A 25,662-nucleotide genomic window follows, 5' to 3' on the forward strand; every position below is an offset into this window, starting at 1 on the left:
GCTGCTCTGGGGTTGGGAAGTGACCCTGCTTTTGACCCAGTGTGTGAAGTAGGGGGTCTATCTCTGCACTACCCACAGCTGCGTCCTCCAGTCCACACACCCTCCCACCCATGTGCCTGCAAAAAAGAACTTTATGTCTGAGGCTTTTAATTCCAAGAACACATTCTAGTAAAATGTATCCCCTCTTTTCCACCTATCAGAGATCCCCTAAGAGGGCCAGGCCTTGAGCCAGCGGAGGCCCCACCCAGGGTCTATCATCTTCGGTGCCTCCGGCCATTCAGGGATTCTGCTCTCCCACATTTACTGAGAGCCTACTGTGTGCCAGGTTCTGGTGACCCTCACATTCCAGGGAGAGAGGTGACAATCAGAGCACAGGGCAGGGTGGGGGGTGGGGTCTCCACTCCAGCCGGGGGCCAGCCAACCTCCTCTTGAGATGACAACTGCACAGGGACCTGATCTGTTGATCTAGGCAGGGCTGGGCCAGCAGCCAGTGCAAAGGCCCTGGGGTGGGGCCGAGAGTGGAGAGGGAGGCTGCAGTGGCTGTGGACCCTGAAGCACTCAGCTTGGGTTTTATTCCAGGAGATGAGAGTTGATGGCCACCCCTGCCCTCCCCCCAGGCCTTTGCCTGGGGATTCTGGAAACTGCTTCTCCTGCACACTCCCCTCCACAGCCTAACACCCTGCAGGGCTGGGACCACAACTGACCCCCACCTCGCCCCAAATAGCCTCCCATCACTGGATTCAATAGATTCCAGGATAAGAACAAAAGCAACTTCCTTTTCTGTACTAACTTCCAGAACTTCTCTTCCCCCACAGGGGACCCGTCTGGTGTCAGTGTAACTGGGCTGCCCCCTCCCTGCCCTGTAACATCAGGAATCATCCAAGTACAAAATGCAAACGTGCTAACACAGGAGATGCGGCTTGAGTCCTGCCGCTCCCCGCCCCTGTGGGGTTCCGGGCCTCAAAGGCTGGGCCACCTCGGGTGCCTCCCCAGGAAGGGATGTGGGGCCTTGAAATGCGCTTTCTGAGCTGTAATTTCATCCCCAGAAATGAAACCAACCGGACACCGAACCCAAGGCAGAGGGGACAAGGCCAGCCCGCAGCTCCTCCCTTTCCAGGTGTCCCCACCCCCCACCGCAGCCCAGGGAGCCCCGGGGGGTCAGGGAGGCGCTAGGGTTTCATCCGGAGGAGAGCAAACCCACCAGGGTGCCGGAAGGGAAATGTACACCTCTGGGGAGGGCGGGTCTTCAGGAGAAATGAGGTTTCAGCTCAGCAGCCATCCCAGGACCCCATCCCCTCCCAATGCCGCCCCCTGCTGATTTGAGCAGGCCCTGGGGAGCACCTACTCCTACAAGCCCAGGCCGCTGTGGGCAGACCTGCCCCAGAGCCCACCCCTCCCCTGTGCCCCATATACTGGACCTTTGTACCCGAACCCAACAAGCCCCAGCCTGAACACTGACTCCCTCCTTGTCTCCCACCTCCAAGCTCTCCCTAAAGGTCACCCAGTTGGGCCAGCACCCTATAGCTGCCCCTCAGGCTACACCCCTCCAGACCCCTGCAGGGCCTGCCCCAATGGGGCCACTCTCCTAGGAGCTTTCTGAAGCTCAACTGCTCAGTGCCTGCTGCAGCACACGTGGGGCCCGGCCCCTCCCCTAGGACCCTCAGGGAGTAGAGGCTTGGCTCAGGGACTTTAAAGGACATCTGAACTTGGTTAAAAATTTTCTTCTCAAATCTCGAAAAACAGGGATGGATGGCGCTGCAAGCCTCTGTGCTTTACCTCCCGGATGCGCGGCCACCCAGGACACCCTGTTCCCCAGGCAGCACACCCGGACACAGGCTGTTTCAGGACGATGGCCTTGGTCTCCACCTCCCCCACACCCCAGCCCTGATTGGGGTGTGGCCCAAGGGCTGCCTTCTCCCTGGAGGCTTGGAGCTGGGTCAGAGGCTGGTGATATTCAAACCCAGGCCTCCAGACCCCTAGTTCAGGGCCCAGCAGCCATTACGAGCACTGGACTAAGAGTCAGCAGACCTGAGTTTGGGTCTCTGCGTAAGGGTCTGTTCCATTCGGGGTCTAAGAGCAGAATTTGAGGGCACGTGCGATCTGAGCCGCATCCCAGCCCCACCGGTATCTCCCAAGGCCCCTCCTGGGGACCCGCCCTGAGATACAGGCCCACGGCCATCCCACCGCAGGATCCACCGGCCGCGCCATCAGGGACCTGGACACCGGCGGGCGCGTCCTCGCCGCGGGCCCGACCGGAGGAGCTACCCGGCTCTCCGGCTGGAAAGCGCCCGGCTCAGCCCACCCGTCCCGGACGGTGCGGGCTCCGGGGCGCGGGGGGCGGGGAGGGTGCGGGCTGGATCTTCCCGGGGGCCCGGGCGGGGGCCGCACACTGCGAGTTCTGGGGCTCGGGGAGCTGCTCCACCGCTTCTCCCTCCGCCACCCCCGCCCAGCTACCCAGGGCGCCCCTGAGCCGCCCTCGCCGTGGCCCTCGGGTCCGCGTGGCTGGCCGGACGCCGAGGCCTCCCGGAGTCGCCGGGGCCGCCCGGTTCCCCCGCGCAGCTCTCCGCGCCCCGGGGTCCTGTCCCGCTCCACGACCTGCCGCGGCTCCCGCGGCCCCGAGGCCTGGCCACGCCTTCGTGCCCCGCGCGCGTAAAGTTTGTCCCGCAGCCCGAGGCGCGGAGCGCCAGCCCCGCGACCCCGCCCGTGGGGGCCAGGGACCCCAGAGGCCACCGCGGGGCGGGCGCGCAGACGGGGCGGGCGGAGGCTCGCGAAGGGGCGACTGGCCGCCCCGGGGCATCACTAGTCCTGCGCGAGCCGCCGGTCTGGGGGGTCCCCCGCGCCCCGCGGCCACCGCAGCGCGCCCGCTACAGAGGCGGGGACGCGAAGGCGCGGTCGGGCCGAGCCCAGTGCTCGGCGTCCCCGCCGGTCCCGAGGGCGCGCCCCGCCGCCCCGCCCCGCCCCGCCCCGCCCCGCCCCGCCCCGCCCCGCCCCGCGTGGGCCCCGGTGCCCGCGACGCCCCCAGCCGCGCGGCCCCGCCACTCACTCGGCCGGCGCGCGGCCGGCAGCTCCCCGCCCCGGCGGCGCGGGCGGGCGCACGAAGCACAGTCTTTGTCTGCGGCGCCCGCGCCGCCCCCGCCCGCCGCGTCCCTGGCCCCGCCCCCGGCCCGGCCGGCCAATGAGGCGCGGCGGCGGCGCGCAGGCCCCGGGGCGTTGTCCGGCCGCGCCCGCCCATTGGCTGCGCTGGCGCCGGGGCCCGGCCGGCCGGCCCGGGGGGGCGCGCGGCCCGAGGTGAGGGGCCGGCGCGGGAGGGCGGCCGGCGCGCGGCGAGCGGGCGGCCGGCGAGGCGAGGCGCGGGCGCTGGGTCCGAGTCGCGCGCGGAGCTTCCGCCGCGTCCCGCGCTCCCGGCCGGCTCGGGGCCCCGCGCCTGGAAGCGGGGGCCGGGCCGATCTCCACGCCGGCCCGCCGGGGGCTGCTCCGACGGCGCCCGGCCCGGCGAGGGGCCGGAGGAGGAGGTCGCGGAGGAGGGGCGGCCGCGGACCCGGCCATGGCGCTCGACTTCCTGGCTGGCTGCGCCGGGGGTAAGGAGCCGGCGGCCCGGGCGCGCGCGGGGGCCCTGGGATGCGGCGCGCCTGGGGTCTCGGGGGGCCGGAGCGGGGCGTCGGGGGTGCGAGGCCGGCTTGCTTTCCAGCCTCCGACCCGGCGCCTGGCCGCCGGCCGGGCCCCTCGCGGTAACGCGGGGTGACGGGGCGCGCGTCTCCGGGGCTCGCGCGGCGCGCGTGGACAGCCGGCCCCGGGGCGCCGCGCGCACGGCCCGCGGGGACAGTGGCTTCAAGTTCTCCGGGGCTTGCTCGGACGAGAGGTCGGGGCTGCGGCGCCGGCAGCATCTGGCCCGGGGGACGCACGACTGCCAAGGATGCCCGGCCACCCCGCGCCCTCCGGGTCCTAGGCCGGCGGTACCGCGGCGCGGCGCGCCTCCCCGTGCGGCCCTGGTTCCCGTCCCGCGCCACCCGGAGCAGGTGGCCTCCCTGGCTGGAGAAGTTCGGGGCGGATGCACCCCCGCAGCCGTCTGCGCGGGCTGAGGGCGCCGGACGACCCCCTGAGCGGGCTGGCGGGGGGTGCACCCGCGGCGCGCCGCCCCGTCCCTGGACGTTCCCGGAGCTGCGGGGCCAGGTCCCCCCGCGGGCCGTGGGGGCCGCGACACACCGCGGGGCTGCAGGCGTGCAGGCGTGCAGCCGCCGGGCATCTTCAGGAGGCCCGCTGCGCCCCGGGGCCCTCCCCAGCCACGTGCCCCCAGGGCCTGTGCCCTGTGCAGCCCTGGTTGCTCGGCTTCTCCTCGGTTTGACCTTTGTTTCTGCGCTTTGCCGTGAGAGTTGATTTATTCAACAGGTATTAACCGGGAGCCGGGCGTAGGTGTTAGATCCCGCCTACCCACAGACCTGTCAGGCCGGGCCCCCCAGGCAGAGGACTAGCTGGGTGCCCGCTCAGTCCGGCTCTGACCTCAGGCGGCTGCTTCCACCAGCACCTGCCCTTGTGCTTCCTCTGGCATTGGCTGTGAAGCTCTCAGCTGCGTGCCCGCGGGGGTGTCCTGGTGGGGGTGACTAGCAGTGCCCTTTAGTATTTGGACGGCTGGGTGCAGCTTCTTCCCTCCCAGCTCCACCTGCAGGGCCTGTGCCTGGGAAAGGATGTGTGGGGAAGGAATTTAAGAGCTCCACAGGCGGTCACCCGGCGGGGGGTGCCTCCAAACCCGGGCTGAGCCTGCCCTGGGGGGAGGAACCGCAGGTCTTCCCCAAACCTTCAGGGAATTTCTTCTTCCAGGTGCAGGGGTGCCGCAGTTGGAGGCAGAGCCACTGCACCCTGGGCTCTGGCTCCCCTGGCTCCCCATCTGCCTGGGGGCTTCTCCAGGCAGCTGTGGGCTTCTCTGGGCCCAGGGCCTCGGGGCTGGCCCAGGGCCTCGGGGAGTGTGGCTCTCTCCCAGAGGAGTGGGATTCTCTCTGTATTTGCACAGGTGTTCTGGGAGCTTGGGGCTGGGGCAGAAAATGCATCCTGAGGCCAGCCTTTTCCACCCCACCCCCACCCCCTACACCCAAGCAGTCCCTGGGGCAGGGGCAGGTTCTGGCAGCCCCGCCCAGATGCCCTTCTGCCTAGGTCACACGGCCCATCTGGGAGGGATCCTGCAGGCCCAGGGTGGGGCTGCGGCCAACCTCCTGCTCCCCAGGGACGCACTCCCCTGGTCTTACTTGACTGGAACCTGCGCACAGAGAAGTGGCAAGACTAATTTGAGACCACAGTTTGCTCTCTGGAGATTTCCAGGTCCTCTCCCCTCCCTCAGCCTCAAGGTGTAGGAGAAGGTGACCTAACCCTGCCCCCCACATGACTCCTGGCACACCCAGCCCCAGCGTAGGGACTGTCCAGGCCCGGGGTGGGCAGCATCCTCGCCTTGGGGCTTGGCCCCAGAAACTCCTGCCTGGCTCCTTTGGGCTGGGGTTCCTCAGACCTGGAGGCTCAGGCCCTGATGAGGAGGAGCTTCTGGTGGCCTGGGGTCACTCTTGAGTCAGAGTCCTCTGGTTGGCTGCGTGTGGGTGTCGCGGTGTTCTGGTCTTGGGGACGCAGGAGGCCATCTTGATTGACATCATCGTGTGGCTTCCCATGGGGGTGGGGTCCAAATGCTGAGGTTCTGCCCACCAGGGGCTCCATCAGTCCCAGGTCTTGAGCCTGCTCAGACTGGGCTCAGGACAGGCGTCCCCCTGCCCGGGAACAGACAGAAGGGGTAGAGCTCAGCAGTGAGCAGGGACAAGCTGCAGCCTGGTGTCACCTCCCAGCAGCTCTCCGGCCAGGTGCTTTAGAAGGTGGTGCCCTCCTGTCCTGGAGGGGCATGGGGTGGGTTTGCCCCTGAGAGGCCCACTGTGGAGGGCAGTGGGCACCGGCTTCAGGTGACTTCTCTTTCTGGGACTTGGCCCCAGCATCTTTTTAGGTCTTCCTGGTTCTCAAGGTGACTTCAAAGTTGAAGGTCAGGCTTTGGGGGACTAGAAGCCCTGATGGAGGCAGGCCTCAGCCCACTCTGTGGGCTGGGAAGTTCTGGTGCTGGGGCTGAACCCATCACAGGGGGGTCGCCTGCCGGTCTGGGAGAAGGGGTCTGCAGAGGCGGCCAGGAGCACCTGCCTGCGGCCGGGAGGCTGACAGAGGCTATATTGCCCGCCCCAGGCGAGTCTGGGGGCCCACAGCTGGGCCAGGGCCTGGAGAGCCAGGAGGGGCCATGGAAGAGATCTCCCCAACCCCTGGAGACCATTGCAGCCCGAGAAAAGAGGTTCTAAACTAGGGCTTTCAAATTTAGGCAGTGTAAACCACGATACGAAAGAGGGTTGGTCTCACAGGGCAGAGATAGTGTCTGAGGCCAGAAGCAAGAAGGCAGGTCTCGAGGGAAAGCAGGTGGGGCTGTCCCTTCCCCCACCTGAGGACATGAGAGTCCTGGGAGGAGGACGAGGTCTGGTGGGCGGGTGAGGGGAGACGCCCGGGTCGGTGCTTCCTGGCGCGTGTGCCCCTGCTGCGGACCTGTGTGGGTGAGGACTCGAGTGCTTTGTGAACTTGGCTGGCTGGCCAGAGGCAGGGGGAACATTCACATCTGGATGAGGGCCTGAGCCCCTGCGCCTGCTGGGAGGTGTTTTTTGTTTCCATTTTTTAAAATTCTTTTTAGTTTTTTTTTTTTTTTTTTAAAGACCTGGGGTGTAGACCAGAGGTGTGGGGGACGAGCGGATTCACCAGAGACAGTTGGGGGTAGAGCAGGTGGATCCACTGAGATCCACTGCTGAGGGGAGAGACGGGGAGACAGGAGAGGTCTGCCGCACCGCGTGGGTAGCTCCTTGGCGGGGGATCTAACCCAGGCTGCAGTGGCTGAGGACAGCTTGATGGCGCTGAGACCAACCCCTGCGCCACCTCCCCGTCAGCCTCCATTGGGGAGTGCAGTGAGCATCCAGGCGGAGGGAGAGACCCCAGCTTTCAGCTGCACACACCCTGGCTGAAGTTGGGTGTCCCCTCACATAGGGCCCAAACCAGCCCTGGGCACGAGGGCCACGGGACAACACGGGTGCGGGGGAGCGGCTCTTGCGCACAGACCTCAGCTCCCTTGCCCGAGCAGGTTCCAGGCATTGGGTCACGTGCTCCTTTCTCCCTCCAGGTGTGGCGGGCGTGCTGGTGGGACACCCTTTTGACACAGTCAAGGTGAGTCTGCACAGACGCCGAAAGGAGGGGTCCTGGGGGCTGCGGCTGGAGGCCCCACACCCCTGCCACCTTCAAAGTGCCCCCATAGGCTCTGGATTGGAGGCGGCATCTCCCCGCCAAGTCGGCCTGTCCTTCCGGCCTGTCCTCACTGCGCTTGCTTTATCTAGCAGGGCTGAGCTTGGAAGTGTGTCCCGGCCTTGCCGGGCCTGGACTGAGGGCCCAAAGAGCAGCTCTTCCCTCCCCCATAGTGGGGGACACTCACACTGTTCTCAGGCTAAACTCCAGACCTTTTTCTGGACTACTAGTCCACATTCCCCCCAAACTGGTAGAGAAAGTTTGTGGCCACTCCCCGAGGGCCGTGTGCCCCTGCGAGGTCGGTGGTCCCGGCGAGTCCTCACCATTCCCCCTTCCATATGCCTGACGCCCCGGTTCTCTGACACCTCAGAGCAGGAACCAAGGAAATCCACATTCTTCAGTTGGAAATTCCCCACTATCCCTGTTCTGGGGGTCCTTAAACTCGCCAAGCCCACCCCTTCCTTCTCCTGCCTCCTCTTCCCGGCGGACTCGGGTGCTCAGGCAGGAAGGCTGGCCTCGTGCGCAATGCTGACCTGAGGAAGTTGGCCCCAGGCCTGGGGTGCCTCTGCCGTGTGATCCCGGGTCAGCCCCTTTGCCTCTGGGCACAGATGTCCTCACCTGCAAGACGAGGACCGGGCGGGATTCTGGAGGACCCTGCCAGGGCCTGGTGCCCAGCACTGTGGCCTGTGTTGGATAAAGGCTGTGGTCCTCCTGCCACCCCATTGGAGGTCCATTTAGGGAGGGGCTGAGGCCAGGCTTTCTTGCCAAGTGGAGCTCTGGGGTCTCTGGTCCACAGCCAGGGCAGCTCCGGCCAGCCTGGCAGTGTCCACCTCACGCTGGAGTTCTCTCATGGTCACGTGTTGCAAAGGCCTCTGGCAGCTGTGTCCAGTCAGGCGGTGCCTCTGATTCACTGCCCACGCGGACCTCCTGGCCGGCTTCTCAAAGCCAGGCTGGGCCTAACCAGGCCCCCTGCCTCCTCAGTCAGTCCCATCAGGCTGGGCGCTCTCCCGGTTCTGGAGCCTCCATCAACACCCACCCCCACCCTGCCAGCCACCCCCGACCCCCTTACCTGCCACCTGGGCGGCCGTCTTTGAGGAAGCTCATATGTGACTGTTCTGCACCTCCGCCTCCACCTCCGGGCAAAGCGTCCTACAGCCAGGTTTCTTACTGAAGGGAGAGAGTGCCATGGAGCTGCCCCGCTGCCCACCTGTGCCCGCCCCTCCCTGGCCCGCACGCCGGCTCACACTCACTGGGTTTCATTTTATATATGTATACACACACACACACACACACACTTGTGTGTTTAAAAAAATTATTTATATTTTTTTCTTTTATTTTTCTTCCCCACTGGGTTGAATTCCATGCATCACCAGTGGCCTCATTTTTTTTTTGACTGGCTGTTTAACATTATAAAAGTGAAGCTTTCTCACTAAAAGTGGGGGGTGTAGAAAAGCAGATTATTTCCTGCCACCAGACACACCAGTTTCCACAATTTGTGCATTATTTCCATCAGAGCACGCCCTCTGCCCCACGCCCCTCATGTGGAGTTTTTTAAATGCGAGGGTTTCTTTTTTTGACAACTGGAAAATGTTTACTGTAAGACAGGCATTTCAGCAGCTAGCAGCTCCGAGAGACATGACGTCACCTTCTACCGCGGTACGCGTCCCTTTCAGGGTAACAAGCCAGTTCATTAACCAGAGTCAGAGATTTAGCCTCTGTCGCATGTGAAAAATAAGCAGAGGCCTGTCAGCCCAATCCAATGTCTAGTAATAGCAGCTCAGAGTTGGGTCTTGGTTGGAAATGCTGTAGGCATCTTGTGATCACACGCAAATTAGTCGAAGTCAAGATAAGCTCAGGGTTTCAGCTACCCAAGGCTTTTCTTATAACAGTAAAATCTTTTTGTTCCTAAAAATGTCAGAACGGACCATTTGCTGTGAATGTCACAAACATCAGTCTCACGAGATTTTCATTTTACCTCCCAAGTCCACAGGGAGGGAAGAATTAAGACAACGAGTAGGCGTGGCGTGTCTTTAAACATACGTGCGTTTTAGCCACCAAGTACTTACACATTTTGGAGGTTGACTTTCTCTTACCAAAGTAATGTGGGCTGCAAAGACAAAATTTTGTAACCATAATAGTCACAGTAACGGAAAGGAGAGGCCGGCCGTCCCCCCACTTCCCCCAAACTTGATCAGCGCCGCCACGGCCTGGCCGCCCGCCTGGCTGCGGGCAGCTGACTCTCAGAGCTGGGGTTGTTTCCATGGAAATTTAACACACTGGGACGGCCACACTGGCTCGGCGTGCAAACCTGTCACTCTTCATGAAGCGCCCGCCTGGGAAAGTTGCCCCGAGTCCCCATGTCTCTCCTAACACCCCCCTTGGCCAGGCAGCCCCTCGCCTAACTTGCGGAGCGACCTGCACCCTCATGCCCTCTTTTAGATCCCACGTAATTCACCACATGCTCTGAAAATGCAAGTCTGAATCTTGACCTTCCCCTGTGGCCCCCGGACCCCGGCCACTGTCCTCAGACACACACCTTCAGCTGTGTCCGTCCATAGGTAGTTTTCTGGCCGCCTTTGCCGCGCAGGGCATTCATCAGGGACACCGAGTCCCAGCCGGCTGTCCGGGGGGCAGGGGGCCACCCAGGCTGTCCCCACACAGCCAGCCCTGGGCCTGGCCGCCAGCCCCTCCAGAGTTCTCTCCACCACTAGCGGGGTGGGGAGGTGCGCAGGTGAGCTTGGGCCCCGCATAAGTCCTGGGGTGGGCTGGTGCAGGGCTGCTGGGGAAAGCAGCCCCCTCTGGGTCAGGGGCTCCTGGGGTTGAGGTTCCCAGCCCAGTGGGGAGCTGGGAGCCCCCTGGGCTTGGGGTGAATGGCTGGAGCCACTGTTCCCATCCATCCCCAAACCACAGCCTATCACCCCAAGATAATGAGTACCTGAACTCTAGATATTACAAGCTGTGGGCCACTGGGCCACACTGCACCCCCAAACCTGGTCCACCAGACTCCCAGACAGCGAGGACTTATCCCAGACCCTAGGTCAGAAACAAAGAGGGGAAGGGCCTGAGTCCCTTGGACTCCAGCTGGGCTGCGCCTATGCCACACCCAGACGCAATGTCCACCCTGCACAGACTCAGGGGCGCAGTGGTGTCTGAGTGTCCCCGGGGAGGGGTCTGCTCTGCTCACAGGACATCAGCTAACAGCCCTCTCAGAGCTCCCTGGGCCTCAGGACATGGAAGGGAAATAGGAAAACCTCGTATCACAAAAGCTGAGCCAGAGCCAGAGCTCCTGGTGTTCCTGGTTCAAGTTCAGCACCTGGTTTTGCTTTTCTCTGAAGGTCACACCCCACTGGTCCCAGCAGGACGTCCAGTCCCTGCAGGGGGTGGCTGGCTATGGAGGGGGCCTCCTGCAGAGACAGCACTTTATTTTTAAAGATTATTTATGCATACAAGAGCTGGGGTACAGGCCAGAGGTGTGGGGGTTGAGAAGATTCACCAGACAGAGTGGGGAGCAGAACAGGCAGATCCACTGAAATCCACTGCTGAGGGGAGCAGCGGGGAGACAGGAGAGGTCTGCTGCGCCCTGTGGGTCAGCTCCCTGGCCGGGGATCGAACTTGTGCTGTAGGGCCTGCGATAGCTTGTAGCGCTGAGATTAACCCCTGTGCCACCAGGGAATCCCCAGACAGCACTTTTTTTTCAAACAGAAAACTTTTTCTGTGTGTGTGGCTGGAGAGCCACCCAGCCTGGTGGTGAGAACCAGAAAAAGGTCGGGGGCTCCGAACCCAGTGAGGCCCTCACAGGGCAGCTCCCTGCCCCTGCCTGACCTCGAGAAATGCAGGTCACGCAGCACCACCTTAACCGCATTGCAAGACGCCTTGAGCTATGCTTGCCGTTGGTGAAGCAGGAGCTGTGCACGCTCCCAGCCACGGGGGCATTCGAAGCCCTGGGGGTTGCCCGGCCATCGTCGGGGCAACGTCCAGGTCAGAGCTGGAGATCCGCTCCCGAGAATGGCTTCACCCAGTTCACCCGCGCCCCAGGTGGCCCCTGCTCTGCCGTGTCGCAGGCGTGGGTGAGCTCATGGTCCAGGAAAGCTTTCACACTTGGAGGCTATAGGGTGGCAGGACCGAACCCAGCCCCGGAGCTGCTGACCTGGCCCCGGAGTGTTGGAGGCTCCCTGCCACCCTTGACTGACTCCCGGCCCTGCCACCCAGAGGGGCTCGTGTGACCGGACATTAGGTCAGGAGTCCCTTTGGCAGCGGCCAGGTTTGCTACCCGGCCAGCAGGAGGGCTCAGATGAGGCTGGTGCCCTGCTGTCGGTCCATGGAGAGTGAAACAAGAGACTGCACCGCCCCCTTCTTAGGGGTCTGAGACCCCCAGCCCTCTGCAGCTGGCTGACTGGTTGTTTGCCCATGGATGTCTCTCCCAGAAGAAGCAGGGTTTCCGGCCACACCCCAGAATTCCAAAAGCCTCAGAAAGCCACTGGGCTCCCCGCCTCCTGCATGGAGCCCCCACCTCGGCTGGCCCCCACTTTCTTTACTGGGTTCTCCTTCCAGGTGCGGCTGCAGGTCCAGAGCGGGGAGAAGCCACAGTACCGTGGGACCCTGCACTGCTTCCAGTCCATCATCAAGCAGGAGAGCGTGAGTGGCCGGGCGGGGTGGAGCGCAGCCCCTTGCAGGGCGGGCGCCTGGGGCACAGGGCCCAGAAAGAAGGCGTCGGGACTGCCGGCCCAGTAGGGACTTGGCAGCGGGGCGGTGTGAGTGCCGGGCCTCTTAGCTGGGGCTGGTCCTAACAGTTCTGCTGTCCCGTGGGCTCCTGGGGTGCCGCCCCCCTGAGGGCCGGGGGTGGTCGGAGCACCCGGGCCGCACACCTGACGCCTCTCTGCACCCTGCAGGTGCTGGGTCTGTACAGGGGCCTGGGGTCCCCCCTCATGGGGCTCACCTTCATCAACGCGCTGGTGTTCGGCGTGCAGGGCAACACGCTCCGCGCGCTGGGTCGCGACTCGCCGCTGAACCAGTTCCTGGCGGGCGCGGCGGCGGGCGCCATCCAGTGCATCATATGCTGCCCCATGGAGCTGGCCAAGACGCGGCTGCAGCTGCAGGACGCGGGCCCGGCGCGCACCTACCGCGGCTCGCTGCACTGCCTGGCGCACATCTACCGGCAGGAGGGCCTGCGCGGCGTCCACCGGGGCATGGTGTCCACCCTGCTCCGCGAGACGCCCAGCTTCGGCGTCTACTTCCTCTCCTACGACGTGCTGACGCGCGCGCTGGGCTGCGAGCCAGGGGACCGGCTGCTGGTTCCCAAGCTGCTGCTGGCGGGCGGCACCGCGGGCATCCTGTCCTGGCTCTCCACCTACCCCGTGGACGTGGTCAAGTCGCGGCTGCAGGCCGACGGGCTGCGGGGCGCCCCGCGCTACCGGGGCATCCTGGACTGCGCGCGCCAGAGCTACCAGGCCGAGGGCTGGCGCGTCTTCACCCGCGGGCTGGCCTCCACGCTGCTGCGCGCCTTCCCGGTCAACGCTGCCACCTTTGCCACCGTCACTGTGGTGCTGTCCTACGCCCGCGGTGAGGAGGCCCAGCCGGAGGATGAGGCTGTGCCCACGGCAGCCCCCGCCCTGGCCCAGCCCTCCAGCCTGTGAGGCCCCGTCTGCGGGCAGGATCCCGCAGGGCCTGCTTCTCAGCCACCCCATGGAGACGCACCTGGGCCCGGGGCCTGGCCCCAGCTGTTAGCCGTGGGCACCGTGAGGCCTGCGTGGGTTGGTGACCTGGGCCACGAGCCCCCAGCTCCTCCGCCCTCGGCTGTGAGACAGGGCTCCTCACACCCTCTCCGCACACCTGAAGCCTGTGCAGCGCTGAGCCTGGTGCCTGGAATCTTCCAGAAACCCGCCAAACACTCCAGCCCACCCTAGGCCTCTGGCCACCACCTCCACAGGGTTTCTGTTGCCCACCCACGGCCACATGGGAACTCAATTGGCAGAACTTCTACATGGCCGAGTTCCAGGGACACTTCTTGGCCACCTGTCCAGCCTGTGGCTGGGACAGTAACGGCCTGGGGGGGCCTCCTGGTGTCGGAACTGAGTCCTTCACCTGCCCCTCTTCTCCACGTGGCACAGGGGAAGGGCCTGCTGGAGGGTGATGTGACCCACCAAGAAGCCCCAGGGCCCACGGGGGGATCCCAGCACGGTGGGGCAGACGGGGCCTGTTCACCCTCTGGGCCTTGAGCTGTCCAACTGTAAAATGGCCGTGGGTCAGCTGATCAGGGATCCCCAAGGTGTGCAGGGGGTGGATGAGGCCGGGGAGGACCTCACTTCCCAGCAACGGTGTTTCCCTGGGCAGCGCCTCAGTGCCCATGTCCCAGGAGGCCACCGTGTGGGCTGTTTGGGTTCCTTTGTGCTAAGGGGGTGCTAAGCCCACGCCCCAGGGGCCGTCCCTAGAAGTCAGGCCCTCGCCCTGGATGCAGCCCACCCTGAGCGTATGGTGACACCGTGCAGAGGCCCCCGAGGGAATAAAGTGTTCGTTCTTTGCTTTTTTAAGAGCTTGGGGCTTCCTTTGCGCAAAGTGGAGGGAAGGGCTTCATTCTCCGGCTGCTCCCAGGAGCCAGAGCGGCCGCCCTGGTGGCCGTGCGCCCTTGGACCCTGTTGGCTGCTTGGCTGCGGGACTCGGGGCAAGCTAGACCCTCAGTCTCCTTGTCTGCCAGGCAGGGCTCACGCAAGCCCAGGGGTCAGTGAGGAAAGCGGGGTCTCCCCCTTGCCCCCAGCGAGTGATCCCAGGAGTCTGCTGTCCCGAGGCTGGTCCTGGCTCCTGCCCGGCCTGCAGGAGTGGGCCGGCAGCAGGGGTAGTGAACTGGGAGGGTGCCCACTGGTGCCAGTTGGGAGCACTAGAGGGCAGAGGATCTGAAATAAGCCCCAGCAGCCTCAGGGCTCCGTGAGGCCCGCTTCCCGGAGGTCACCTCCTTTGGCAAAGGGGTGTCCTGCTGGGTACCCAGGCCCCTGAGCCTCCCCAGCTACCAGCAGGAAGCTCTGTCCTTCCCAACTCCTGAGCCCAAAGCCACACCCGCCTGTAGGAGAGAGGCCCCAGCTTTCCGCCCAGGAGGGCCCCCAGCCTCCCGTTCTTCACACACCATTTAACCCTCAGCACCAGCCTGTGGCCCCAGGCTTCTCTGCAGCCGGGAAACCGGTGACCCCACCCCAGCACAGCACGGGGCCGCAGCCCCTCCCCTTCCTGTGCCCCCAGTTCTCTTCCCTCTGAAAGGAGCCAGGCAGATGCTGAAGAGCTGGCCCCCGGTGCACCCCCCCCCCCCCAGCTGAGGTCAGGTGTCAGCACGGTGGCTAACGTGGAAGCGCCAGGGGAGCAGGCGGAGCCGCGAGGAGCGGGTGTGGGCGCTGCGCCCCGCCCGCTGGCGTAGGTACTGCCTGTTCTGTTCTCGGCTTTTTTTCACTTGACAATTATCGTGGAGATGGCACTTGTTCCCGGGGCTGCCACAGCAGAACAGCACGGCCCGTGTGGCTGAGACAACAGACGTTTCTCCTCTCGGCCTTCTGGAGGCCAGAATCTGAGGTTCAGGTGTGGGCAGTGCGGTTCCTTCCGGGGGCCGTGGAGCCTGGAGGAGCACTGCTGAGGAGCACCGCTGCCTCTCCCAGCGTCTTGGGGCCGGCCCCCGGGCTGTGGGCAGTGCCCATCTCTGCCCGTGCACGCGGTCCCTCTCCGGAAGCCCCCGTGGCTTGGGTCACAGGGAGTCAGTCTTTGCCTTCAGGGCCTGCCCTGCCTTAGTCTGCTGAGACCCCACTTCCAAGTAGGGCCACGCCCACAGGTGGCGCTGGGGGAGGACAGCAACTTGTCTTCTGGGGGGTACAATTCTACCACAACCAGCTTGTCAATGTCCGTGGGCCAGGTATGTGGGTGAATGCCCCTACTTGCTTCGTCGGGCAGCACTGGGACTGGTATCTGGTCTTAGGGTGCTAGTAGCTGACCCGCCCACGGAGGGCAGAGGTCGCCGAGGCCCTCTGACAGCCTGGATGATGGAGGCGGAAGGAAGGTGGGGGCTCACCGCGGGGTCATGAGGCCGGAGAGGGCCACCAGGCCACAGCAGGGCCCCGTGCCCCAGAGCTGGACGCGCCATAAAAGGGAGGCGTGGGCCTGCGACACAACCCTTGACCTCTGCCCCTCTGCCTGGTGCAACAGGCCACAGCTGTGGCCCTGCCGGGACCTGGTGGGTTTTACTGGGATCCACAGGCGCTGGTGCCCCAAGGACACCACCCTGACCTCCGGGCACAGCTGCACCCCAGTACTCCCCCCACCCCTCCAGCCAGGCTCGCGGGCAGCTGACATCACTGGGCTATGAAGACCAGCTTTGTTGCCCCCCAACAGGGACAATGACAAGCCAGCTGGGGGTGGCTGCCCAGGCACCCCTTAGGGAGTTCTGGTTTGAATGATCCCTGGTGGGCAGTGACATGCACTGCAGCGGGGGGTGCACGATGGGGTGTGGATGTGGGGAAGGCAGTGAGCTGCCAGGGGGTGGGTGAAGGGTTGGTGATCCGCGAGAAGGGCACGGGGAAAGTTCCGGGAAGGGAAGGTGGCGTGACCGGTGGGGCCTCGGGGCGCACAGGCAGAGGCCAGAGCAGAGTGGAGGGGCAGGTGTCATGGAAGACAGGGTCGGGTGGCCATGGCCGCGAAGGCTGGGGTGACCAGAGGTGGCCAAGGAACACAGGGATCCCAGAGACTGAAAGACCACCGGGGACATGTGGTGCAGAAGTGGGAGTAGGGGTGCATAAGGTGAGGGTGAGGAAAAGTCACTCAGGCTCGGGGGAGTCCAGGGCTTCCCTAGGGCTGCTCACTCCCCTGCCCCTCCCTCGGGAGGCCACCCCTCTCACTACCTGGACACCAGGTGTCCCTAGTAATGTCTCCCCTCTTGCCAACTCCAGGTCACCCCACAAGGGCATCACAGAAGCACCCCACTCCTCCCTGCACCTCTGCCCCCCACCCCAGTGGCAGGTGCTTCCTCCTCTGGGACTCGCCCCTACTCCCAACTCCCCCTGCCACCAGGCCCAAGGCCACTGACCTCCCCAAGCCTGTGCAACCCGCCTCCTCTCCGAGGAGCCCCGTCGGTGGGGCCGTGATGGCGGGAGGAGGGAGGATGGACACAGTGAGGTGGCACAGGTGGGAGGACTGAAAAGCTCCTGGTTTTCAGGGCCCGATATACACCAGGCTGCCGGGGGAAGGCAGGGTGCAGGGCCTGCGGGCTTTGGCCACCAGCTCCGGGAAGAGGGGCGGGTGTGAAACCCTGGCAGGAGGTGATAGGGGAGCGAGGGTCACCTACCCTGAGGAGCACTTCCAGGCCTGCCCCTCCCAGCCTGTCCGGGCCTGCTGCCCAGCACGGCCATCTCCATCTTCCGGTCACCTCTGCTGGCCTCCACGTCCCCGCAGGCCAGCCCGTCGGCACCGACACGGCTTGACAGTCCTTGGTGCTCAGGGGGAGTGAGCGAGCTGAGAACTTGAGGACGGGAAGCTTGGAGGGCAGGGAAAGCTGGGGATTCCTCGGGGAGTGACAGCGGGCCACGGCACTGCCGAGGGGCTACACTGGAGGGCAGTGGTCCGCCATCAAAAACCAGCCCAGAGCCCTCAAGCCCCCCAGGTGCTTCCAACCTAAACCCACGGACCGCGCTTTCACCCACCAGACAGACCTGCTCAGCCCCAGCCACGCTCCACTCAGCAGACCTGGCCACCTGAGGGCCCGGGGCGCCCTCCATCCCTGTGAAGAGCCTCACTCTGAGCGCCTGCTCTTGGCGGCCTACGCAGCTCTCAGGTTTAGCGAAAGCTCTTCACTAGGCCATATTGGCTATGAAGCTCCCAGAACTGACATGGGGGCCCTTCAGCCCAACCAGCTGAGGTTCTCTCGCGAGACTCGTGGCCGCCTCAGCCTGGGAGCGAGAGGCCACGTGGCAGGAGCAATCTGGCTACTGGGAGCATCCAGCTGTGAGCAGGAGCCCTGGAGGCTGTCCAGGGTCATCGTGGGCCAGGCTGGCGTCCACAGCCAGGCTGTGTAGTAAAACTCAAGAGGCGGCGGCCGAGAGGAGGGACACACAAGGACCACAGGCATTAAAAAGCTTGACATTATGCATTTATTATATTTTATAGCTCCATGTTACACATGCGTGGTGCTTCAAACTGAGTTACCGCTAAATGTTTCTGGATGCAAAGCCATCTGATGCTTGATGCGGATGCCTTAAATACTACAATATTTCTGCATCTATGACCTATGAGCTAAGGAGAAACCAAGGACAATTCCAGAAATGGCAAAGAACATTTAAGAAAAAGATGTACATGAGACACAGTACTAGTCCTTGAGCCAGGGCCTACAGAAGTTACCAGAAAGTGAATAAAAACAATTGTTCTATGAAAATGGTTTGCCCAATTGCCACGTGGAGAGCACAGAGCCTTCGCCACAGGTATGGGCGTGGTAGGAAAAGGCGAGTCTGTAGAAGTGCTTTCCCCCCACAACGGAGGCGGATGGGAGGGCTCCGGATGGCAGCACGTGGCACAGCAGACACCCCCACGGCCCGAGGCCGTCTCCTGTGGAGTCTGTGTCTCTAATGAAAGGTGTCAGTTGGCTCACACTTGCCCCTCAGTCGAATCACCATGACTGACTCGCGTGATCGTCACAGCAGCGCACTCACCTCTGCAGACTCCAGAGGGGCTGGACACGCGGAGGCGCGACAGCTGGTGGGAAGGTCCCCTCACCTGCTGACCTCACCTCCAAGAGCCAGCTCAAAGACCCTTTCAGGCACTCTGCTGCCCTCCCAGGCCGGAGACGGAGAGGGGAGGCCTGCCTTACTCACAGGCTTTCCCTGGCCCCACCTCCTGGGCACCTGGGGAAGCTCAACAGCCTGAACAGTAACCACCACGAGCCGAGAGGGTCAGTTAGGGCGCAGGAGACCAGCCACTCGGTCAGTGCTTGTGCCAGGGCAACGGGATGTCTAAAGCCTCAGGTACCTTCTGGAAGACCAATGAGCTGGCCCCAGAGTGCTGGGTCAGAGCTGAATCACAACTAAGAGCCCTGGCTCCCCCCTACACCTCCTGGGTAAAGCTTGGGGAGACCTGCTGGGTCTGAACTCTGAAGAGGGGCTGCACGCCACGACGATGGCTACAAAGGCAGACGAGGACCCCAAGGCCACCCAGTGACGGGCCCGGAGTGGCCAGGAAGCCTCTCGGCCAGCCACATACCTGCGGGCAGCTTCGGTTCTTGCCACTGCTGCACCGCTGGGTCCTTGCTCCTCCTGGTGGTCAGGCGTCAAGAAAATAGAGGGACTTAAGAATCCAAGAGGGCTAACAACGGCCCTCCTGAGTCACACAGCCCCCCACGGCACAGGAGCTGACAGCGCAGGGCGGTCAGCCCCTCAACCTGGAGCTTTTTAAGTCAAACCTTTTCCCGAGGGCCAGGTCTTCCTGTGCCACCAGCAGATCCCGAGGAGTTTAAGGAAACTGGGGCGGGTCAGCGAGCGCCCCCGGCAGCCTCAGCGCTGCCCGGGTCCAGGCCCCTCCCAGGATGGAGGCGCCTCTCCTCTGCTCGCGAAGGAACGAACGGGAAATCTGCTTGGAATCACAGGTGGGCACTGACATACTATTCTGACCAGTGGTCTGTACTCAAAACTAGCAAAAGTGACATTTCAAAGAATTGCTACATGAAAACCAAACAGGGAAAAGCAAAACTCTGGATTTCCTCAAATCCTCAGGCCTGGAATCTAGGCGCAGCACACAAACACGGTATGAAACCAACGGCATGAGCTCTATGTCACCTTGGAAAATAAATGTCACTCTGGGGTGATAGTTCTTTATACAAATATGCTTCCCCCCACCACTACCAAAAGGGGGAGGGAAGAGGAAGAAATCCAAAAATAGAAAACAATATCTGGTTAAAGTGTAAACTTATCCTCTGGAGTTTTTATATTACATATGCTAGAAACATGCATTTATTTCAGCTCAGATGTAAGAAAATATGTCTATCAGTCTTACTTATAAATCAGATTATTCCTCAAGACAACTGACTCACTGTTAGAACACCATTTAAAGTTTAGTAAATTACATCTTTAGCAAAATTATAAATTCTAACCACAAGCAAAACGGGCGTTAAGTTATACCCAAGGAGAACTACGTCTACTCTGGAAGTCGCTGTTCACGGATGAGTTTCCTACACGTTGGAAATTGAGAGTGCTACGTCAACAAGGAACCTGCACATGTAATTTTCTTCACCCCCCAACTCAACTCCTTTCAGAGATTAACTGCAGATTGAGAAGATACGTGAACACAGGGACAGGATGGGAGAGGTGACCAAAGGCATCCCCCGGGGGTCAAGGCACAGAGGAAGAGGGGCCTCTCTCCACACGGGCAGGCCCGAGGCCACCTCGAGTCAGCTCGGCCTGGGCCCTGGGGCAGGCGTCCTGAGGACAGGGCCAGGGCCGGGCTCCAGTGTGGGACGGACGGTGTTGGCCGAGGGTGCCGCTTGCCCAACGTGGGGGGAGCGCAGGTATGGGCACCCACACCTCAGGCATCCGTGAAGGTCTGTGCCCCAGCCCTGTCCAAGAATCCCACGTTGGGCCCGGGTGCTCAGCCTTCGAGTGGACCTCCGCCACGGCTTACCTCTCTCCCACTGCCAGATACAGCAAAGCCTGGCTTATCCAGAGAACAGCTGGGGTCTTCTCATTAACTCATTCCATCAAACTACTCAATGGATAACAGATTCTGAGCGAATAAAAAAAAGTGTCTCAAGTTAAATTTTTTTCATTTATGATTCAGAAGGCACTTCAAAATCCCAGAGAGCCACAGGGCCACTGCTATTCGGCCACCAATCCTCCATTGCAGGACCGATGGAGAGGCTGGGAGAGATCAGGCTGCGTTTTTGGACCTGATGGTGTCCTGGACATCTTGTAAATAAATCTGAGAATAGCTAGTTTGTCAATTACCTCGCAGCGTTGCGCATACAGCAGACACACACTATGTTTGCATTTTGAATAAATGGGATTTTGCTGTATCATGGCAGTTTATAAAAGTTCCATGAGTCTGATATTCGACTCTACGTAAAATCCAAAATTATAATCGTACGTTTAAGAGGTCACAATGTGAGAGGTAAAGTACTCACTGAGTACAATTTTCTAACCATCAAATCACCTTGTCCATCTGCATTCAGTATCCATTTAGAAGCATGACACCCGGGCTCCGGCGCGCAACGGCCGCACTGCTAGCACTGCACCTGCGTCTGGAGGCGGCTCACAAACCAGACAGCCTGGGACCCTGGGTGCGACCAGGCGAGTGCCCAGGGCCCGTGCAGTGTCGCTGCCGGAGGCCCGGGGCTTCCCTCTGGGACTCAGCCAACATCTTACCTGAGGGCGCACACCGGCCGGGGCACAAGTGCTGCAGTACACAGCTGCCGGGGGGCTAAAGTCAAAATCCTATCACCAACGGGCCCGTTTTGGGGTGCTCTGAGGTAGTTCCTTAACTCGGGATGCCTGTTACCTGCTCTCTCTCAGAATTCAGCACACATAGGAAGTACTAAAATAATCCATGCATCGCTCTACTTCCAAGTCACTGTAACCGAGTGCAAAATAAAGGAAACTTGAGTTGCTTTATTTAGCTTCCAATTTCTGGGAGGCTCAAGAATTATAATTATTCTGGACAACAAAAGGAAATAAGACTGTGCTTACAGATCTTTTTCTGCCATATTCTTTCTGTAGGATTGCTATTTTATTGTTGCCCTTTCTGTTACACGGGATGTACACATCAGGTGTTAAAAGGTACAATACATTCTACGACTGAGCACCACTTTCTGTAACTGAACAGGCAAAGAAATTACACTGAACATCAGCATCTGGCAGTATTTTTTCGGAAAAAAAAAAAAAAGTGACTAAAATGGGTTTAAATTGATTAACACTATTAAATCACATCTAATATTTGATACTACATGATTCAATACAGCTATACGATACAATTATACAAAATGTGTTAACATCAAAGAATACAACCAAAATTAAGATAGCAAACAAAACCTATATAACTTTTTTTTTACAGGAAAATACTTTTGAAGTATGCATGTAACTGCCCATTCTTTTAAAGAAAATCTACTGCAAGCAAAGTTATCAACCTCCAGAGAAATCACACATCGCATTACTAAGCATATCCCCAAAAAGTGTACAATATGCACACTTGGAAAATACAAAATTAAAAAAATTGTAAGCAACAGGTGAGCTTCATATTTATAAGAATGTGAAAAGAAGTCCCCTTTTTAGCACTGTTGTATAAAGAATTGTCTTTTGATGCGAAGTTCATGAATTGTCCTCCGATTGGGACCACACTTTACAAAACACCGTGTTTTTGAAACGAGATTACAGAGCAAGATAGAGCATCTTAGCAATGTCATCTTATTCAAGTTTTTTTTTTTTAATTTTTTCTACTTTATCAAAACATGTCCCTTAGGTGAGTAGGATTCATTTTTAAAATTCTTTCCTAGAAACAATATACAAAGGAGAGGCGTATTTATTCCCAATCACACTCCTGGAAGATGCTTCCCAAGGCTGAGAGGCTCTTCTCTCTTCTTCTCACTGGTTGTTTTTGGCCTTAGCATGTGTTAAGATGTGAGATTTCAGGTTAGTCGACTGAGCAAACTTCTTATTACAACCGTCGAAGGGGCACACATAGGGCCTGTCTCCGGTGTGGATTCGCACGTGCGTGCGCAAATTGAAGTCCAGTGAAAAGCGCTTTCCGCAGCCTTCGAACGTGCACTGTCGAGGAGAGACCAGAGAGAAGCCACTCAGACTGTGGCCGGCCCCGCCGGCAGCTGTGCTGCGCCGGAGAGAGCGGCGGTCGCCAGCGCGTCCCTGCCCTGGGCCAACTCCAGATGTACTCTAGAGGGGGCAGACAGGCTTAGCCCCAAGGGGAGCCCTCCTGAGCTGTTGACAGAAAATCTTGGCAAAATACAAGACTCTTCCTGATACCCTAAGTCCCAGGACTTGTGGAAATAGCCCAAATCTATAACACAAATGGTTAGAAGGTTTCTGCTGTCAAGTACCAAAAAGAACCATGTTAAGATTTACTAATGCACTGCTTGTGCGTTCACTTATTTATAGGCACTTAAAAACACGACAAAATACTAACTGTACTTACTTTCATCATACCCTACAACCTTAGGCGCTCCCCTCCATCAGTAGTTGGAGCTACTGTTAGTAAAGACTGAGCGGCCGGGACACCGTCTCCGCTCACTCCTGGGCTGACCCGCTCCCTCCTGCCATGGCGCGCTCTCCGGGCACCACCTCGAGGCCTCTGCTGCCAGCACCACAGACCAGACGTTACCTCTAGGGGAGCGAAGACCCCAGGAGCCCCGTGATCCATTCCAGGACATTGATTCCACTTTCCCTATGAGCACTAAGACCCCGCCGCTCCCTCGGGACCCCGCCCTCGGGCTTGGCGAGGTGTGAGGGGAAGGACGGGCTCTACCTGAAAGGGCTTCTCTCCAGTATGAACCAGTTGGTGTCGTTTTAGTTTTGAGCTCTCAACAAAAGCTTTGCCACATTCTGCACAGACGTGGACTCGGGGGCCGTGGGTGTGCAGGTGTTTTCTCATGGCAGAGTTATCCCTGAACATCTTTGTGCAGCCCTTTGAACAGAGAGAGAAGCTTAGTGGTTCACACTGCAAATTGGACAAAGGATTCACCACTTAACAGCCTTCACTGACACATGAAAACAAAACAAGCCCCCACCCCCACTTCATGGACTCAGGGCTACAGTAGAAATAGTAAATTACTTAGGACAAAAAAACCAGACAGCTGGAGAAGGCCTGATCATTGACTGAAAACCCTTGTCTTACAGATGAGGAAACTGAGGCTTAGAGATGTCTGTAAGCAGACTTGCCCAAGGTCACACCACCAGTAGAAGCCGAGCCGGGAGTAGAACCCGACACCCCGGCTTCCAGTTACACCACAGCTGCCTCACCCCACCATGTCCCCCAGATGAAGTAACAGAAGCACCGATAATAAATGGAGTTAAGATGACGGCAGTCCACCACTACCTTCGGTGGGCCCCGCATCCCGTGCTGCGAGAATGGGCTGTCATTCTCCGCCGCCTACTGTCCCCTCTTCTCTCTTTGCCTCTTTCCCCTTCTTGACAGAGAAAGAAGCAAGAGGGTTCTCCAAGGAATGGCAACTACAGAAGAAATTTATTTTGTGAGACACTGGGAACAGAAGCAGGCAAACGGATACCGGAGACCGGAGCAGGGAGGGCAGATGGGGGTGCGGAGCTCGAGAAGCGGGGCTTCACAATTTCTTCTGCAGTTGTTGCCCAACAATGGGGTGGATGGAGGATGAGAAGACAGCGCGACAGGAGACAGCACGAGGGACCACTAGACGCTTCACAGGTGGGGGAGGGGAAGCCACATTTTTTTCACCTTGACCTCTAGGTTGGGTTTCCATTTAGAAAATGGAGTTTTAAAGAAATGGGAAAGAAGTATACAGAGAAGCTGGAGCGGTGACAGGCTCGAGGCACAACTGTTTTCAAACGCTGGTTTACCTCTGACCCCGAAGGAAATCACTAGACATTTCCAAACCTCCCCATTAAGAGCGCCGACCAGAGCCGGCACCAGCAGTGACACCAGGAACCTCGGTGGTCCTTCCCCATTTGTTGACTTTAAGAATGTCTTCCATTCAAAATTCTGCCCCTTTTGTTTTTCTGCACTCAAGTGGTATTTGTCTGTCAGTTTTACATCCAATTAAGCTTGAAACAGACCCAACTAATACTTCATAGCACTTTTCAGGCTCCGTTTTAGCTTAAAAACGAACCACATTTGAAAACAATTAAGTGCCCTTCTAGTAACAGACAATTAACAGGGTAAATTAAGGAAATTGTGAAGGAAACTATCATCTCTCAGGCTAATTTTACCAAGATCCAAATAATTTCCATAATGAGCCTACAGTTCCATAAAGGTCCACGGTGACATACGACCCACTGCCTTAAGATTAATGTGTTAATGATCCAAAGAGTATAAATAAAGTCCTAATAGTCTATTCAATATATAATAAAAACATGGCCTACAGTAGCCCCACCTAATAGTGTTTAAGTGGCCTTTACTGAACAAACTTACATCACAAAATAGTCAATAGCCTCTTGAATTTAGAAACCAAAGATCATAGTTCCTCAATCTCAATTATGAAGACGGAAATAAAAGTGCAAACTTCTTAAAAGCTCTCTAAAACTCCATCCACAGTTTAATGACCACTTTCCCCCTAGCATTACTTACTTTATGAGGGCAAGCTATTGTTCTTGGAGCATCATCTTCTTTAATTTTTCTTGGCTTCATTCTTACCAAAAAAACAAAAACAAAACAAAAAAAAACAAAAAGAGAGAGAGAGAGAGAGATTTGTAGGAGTGGGTAGACTCAACTGGCGTTAATCATATAGTCCCTACAATGTTCTCCTTACAGGTACGGAGACTGAGGTTACAATATGCGTCCATGACGGGGCGGGGCTGAGACAACGGACGCTCGCGGGGCCCCTGACGCCAAGTGTCCTTCCCATTTCAGGCAGAGCCAAACTGGCCCTGGGCTCAGCGCTAGAGTCGGTACAGCTTAGGAACGCACTGTGATCTGTGATTCAAAGCATCTGCTCTTTCCTCAAAACTTCAAAAATACAAAAGGCCAAAAGCCCAGAAAAACACAGGGGAGCAAAGCAAGGTCTCCCAAAGTAGCTGCTGTGTGCAAAGGCACCTCATAAGAAGGGAGCCAAGGCTGGGGGGAGGGACTTAAAAATCTCCATCTCTTGCAACTGCATGGGATGGGGGGCGGGGGAGTCCACACTGACAAATCATCTTCAAGAGAGCTCATGTTGTGCAGGATACATAGTAACAGTTCATCCAAACAGATTTATTTAGATACACACAAATAATTAAGTCTACAAAGAAACCAACTGCTGGGAGTCCCTGGGGACTGCTGGACAGTTCAGGACACCCCTACCCTTTCCTATGTTCAGTTGCCACCATGTCTCTTGTGGTGGTGGGAGGGAAAACAATTTTTCAGAACACAGAGCATTTACTCTCACCGCCACCTTTCTGGCCCATTCAGGTCCTGGCCAGGAGGGCCGTCGGGGCGAGTCCTGTGTGGAATCACTAGCCAGAGAGCTTGCCAACTTGGTAACTTACCTACCTGCCATTTCCACTGAACCAACCTTTGGTCTTTTGTCAAAACTTTCTCTCCAAATACTCCCTACAGATCTGTGTGTGGTAGAGGGGTGAGAAATTAAGAGTTCCTAGAAAAAAAGATTTAAATCTCTGAAACAGATTTTCTTGCCACCTCACACTCCTACAAGAGGATTCATATTTAATAAATCACTAAACCAACAATTCCTTA

General features: G+C 59.3%; 2 protein-coding genes across 2 annotated transcripts in view; one reads left to right on the forward strand and one right to left on the reverse strand.

The window, feature by feature from the left end:
* Window positions 1–3,544: 3,544 nt before the first annotated feature.
* Window positions 3,545–12,923, forward strand: SLC25A29 (solute carrier family 25 member 29; the record flags this gene model as incomplete). Its single annotated transcript, XM_084239960.1, has 4 exons — window positions 3,545–3,578; window positions 7,172–7,215; window positions 11,842–11,925; window positions 12,180–12,923. The coding sequence occupies 4 exons, from the start codon at window positions 3,545–3,547 to the stop codon at window positions 12,921–12,923; spliced, it is 906 nt and encodes a 301-aa protein (XP_084096086.1).
* Window positions 12,924–21,545: 8,622 nt separating this feature from the next.
* Window positions 21,546–25,662, reverse strand: part of YY1 (YY1 transcription factor) — a gene marked incomplete at its 5' end in the record, with an annotated part of 28,407 nt that continues 24,290 nt past the window's right edge. The window contains 3 exons of the mRNA XM_084240668.1: window positions 21,546–22,052; window positions 22,765–22,923; window positions 24,559–24,619. Of these exons, the coding sequence (XP_084096794.1) occupies window positions 21,870–22,052; window positions 22,765–22,923; window positions 24,559–24,619 (403 nt within the window). The 3' untranslated portion in view covers window positions 21,546–21,869. The remainder of the gene's footprint in view (window positions 22,053–22,764; window positions 22,924–24,558; window positions 24,620–25,662) is intronic.

This window comes from Talpa europaea (assembly GCF_964194135.1).
Source record: "Talpa europaea genome assembly, chromosome: 8".
NCBI lineage: Eukaryota > Metazoa > Chordata > Mammalia > Eulipotyphla > Talpidae > Talpa > Talpa europaea.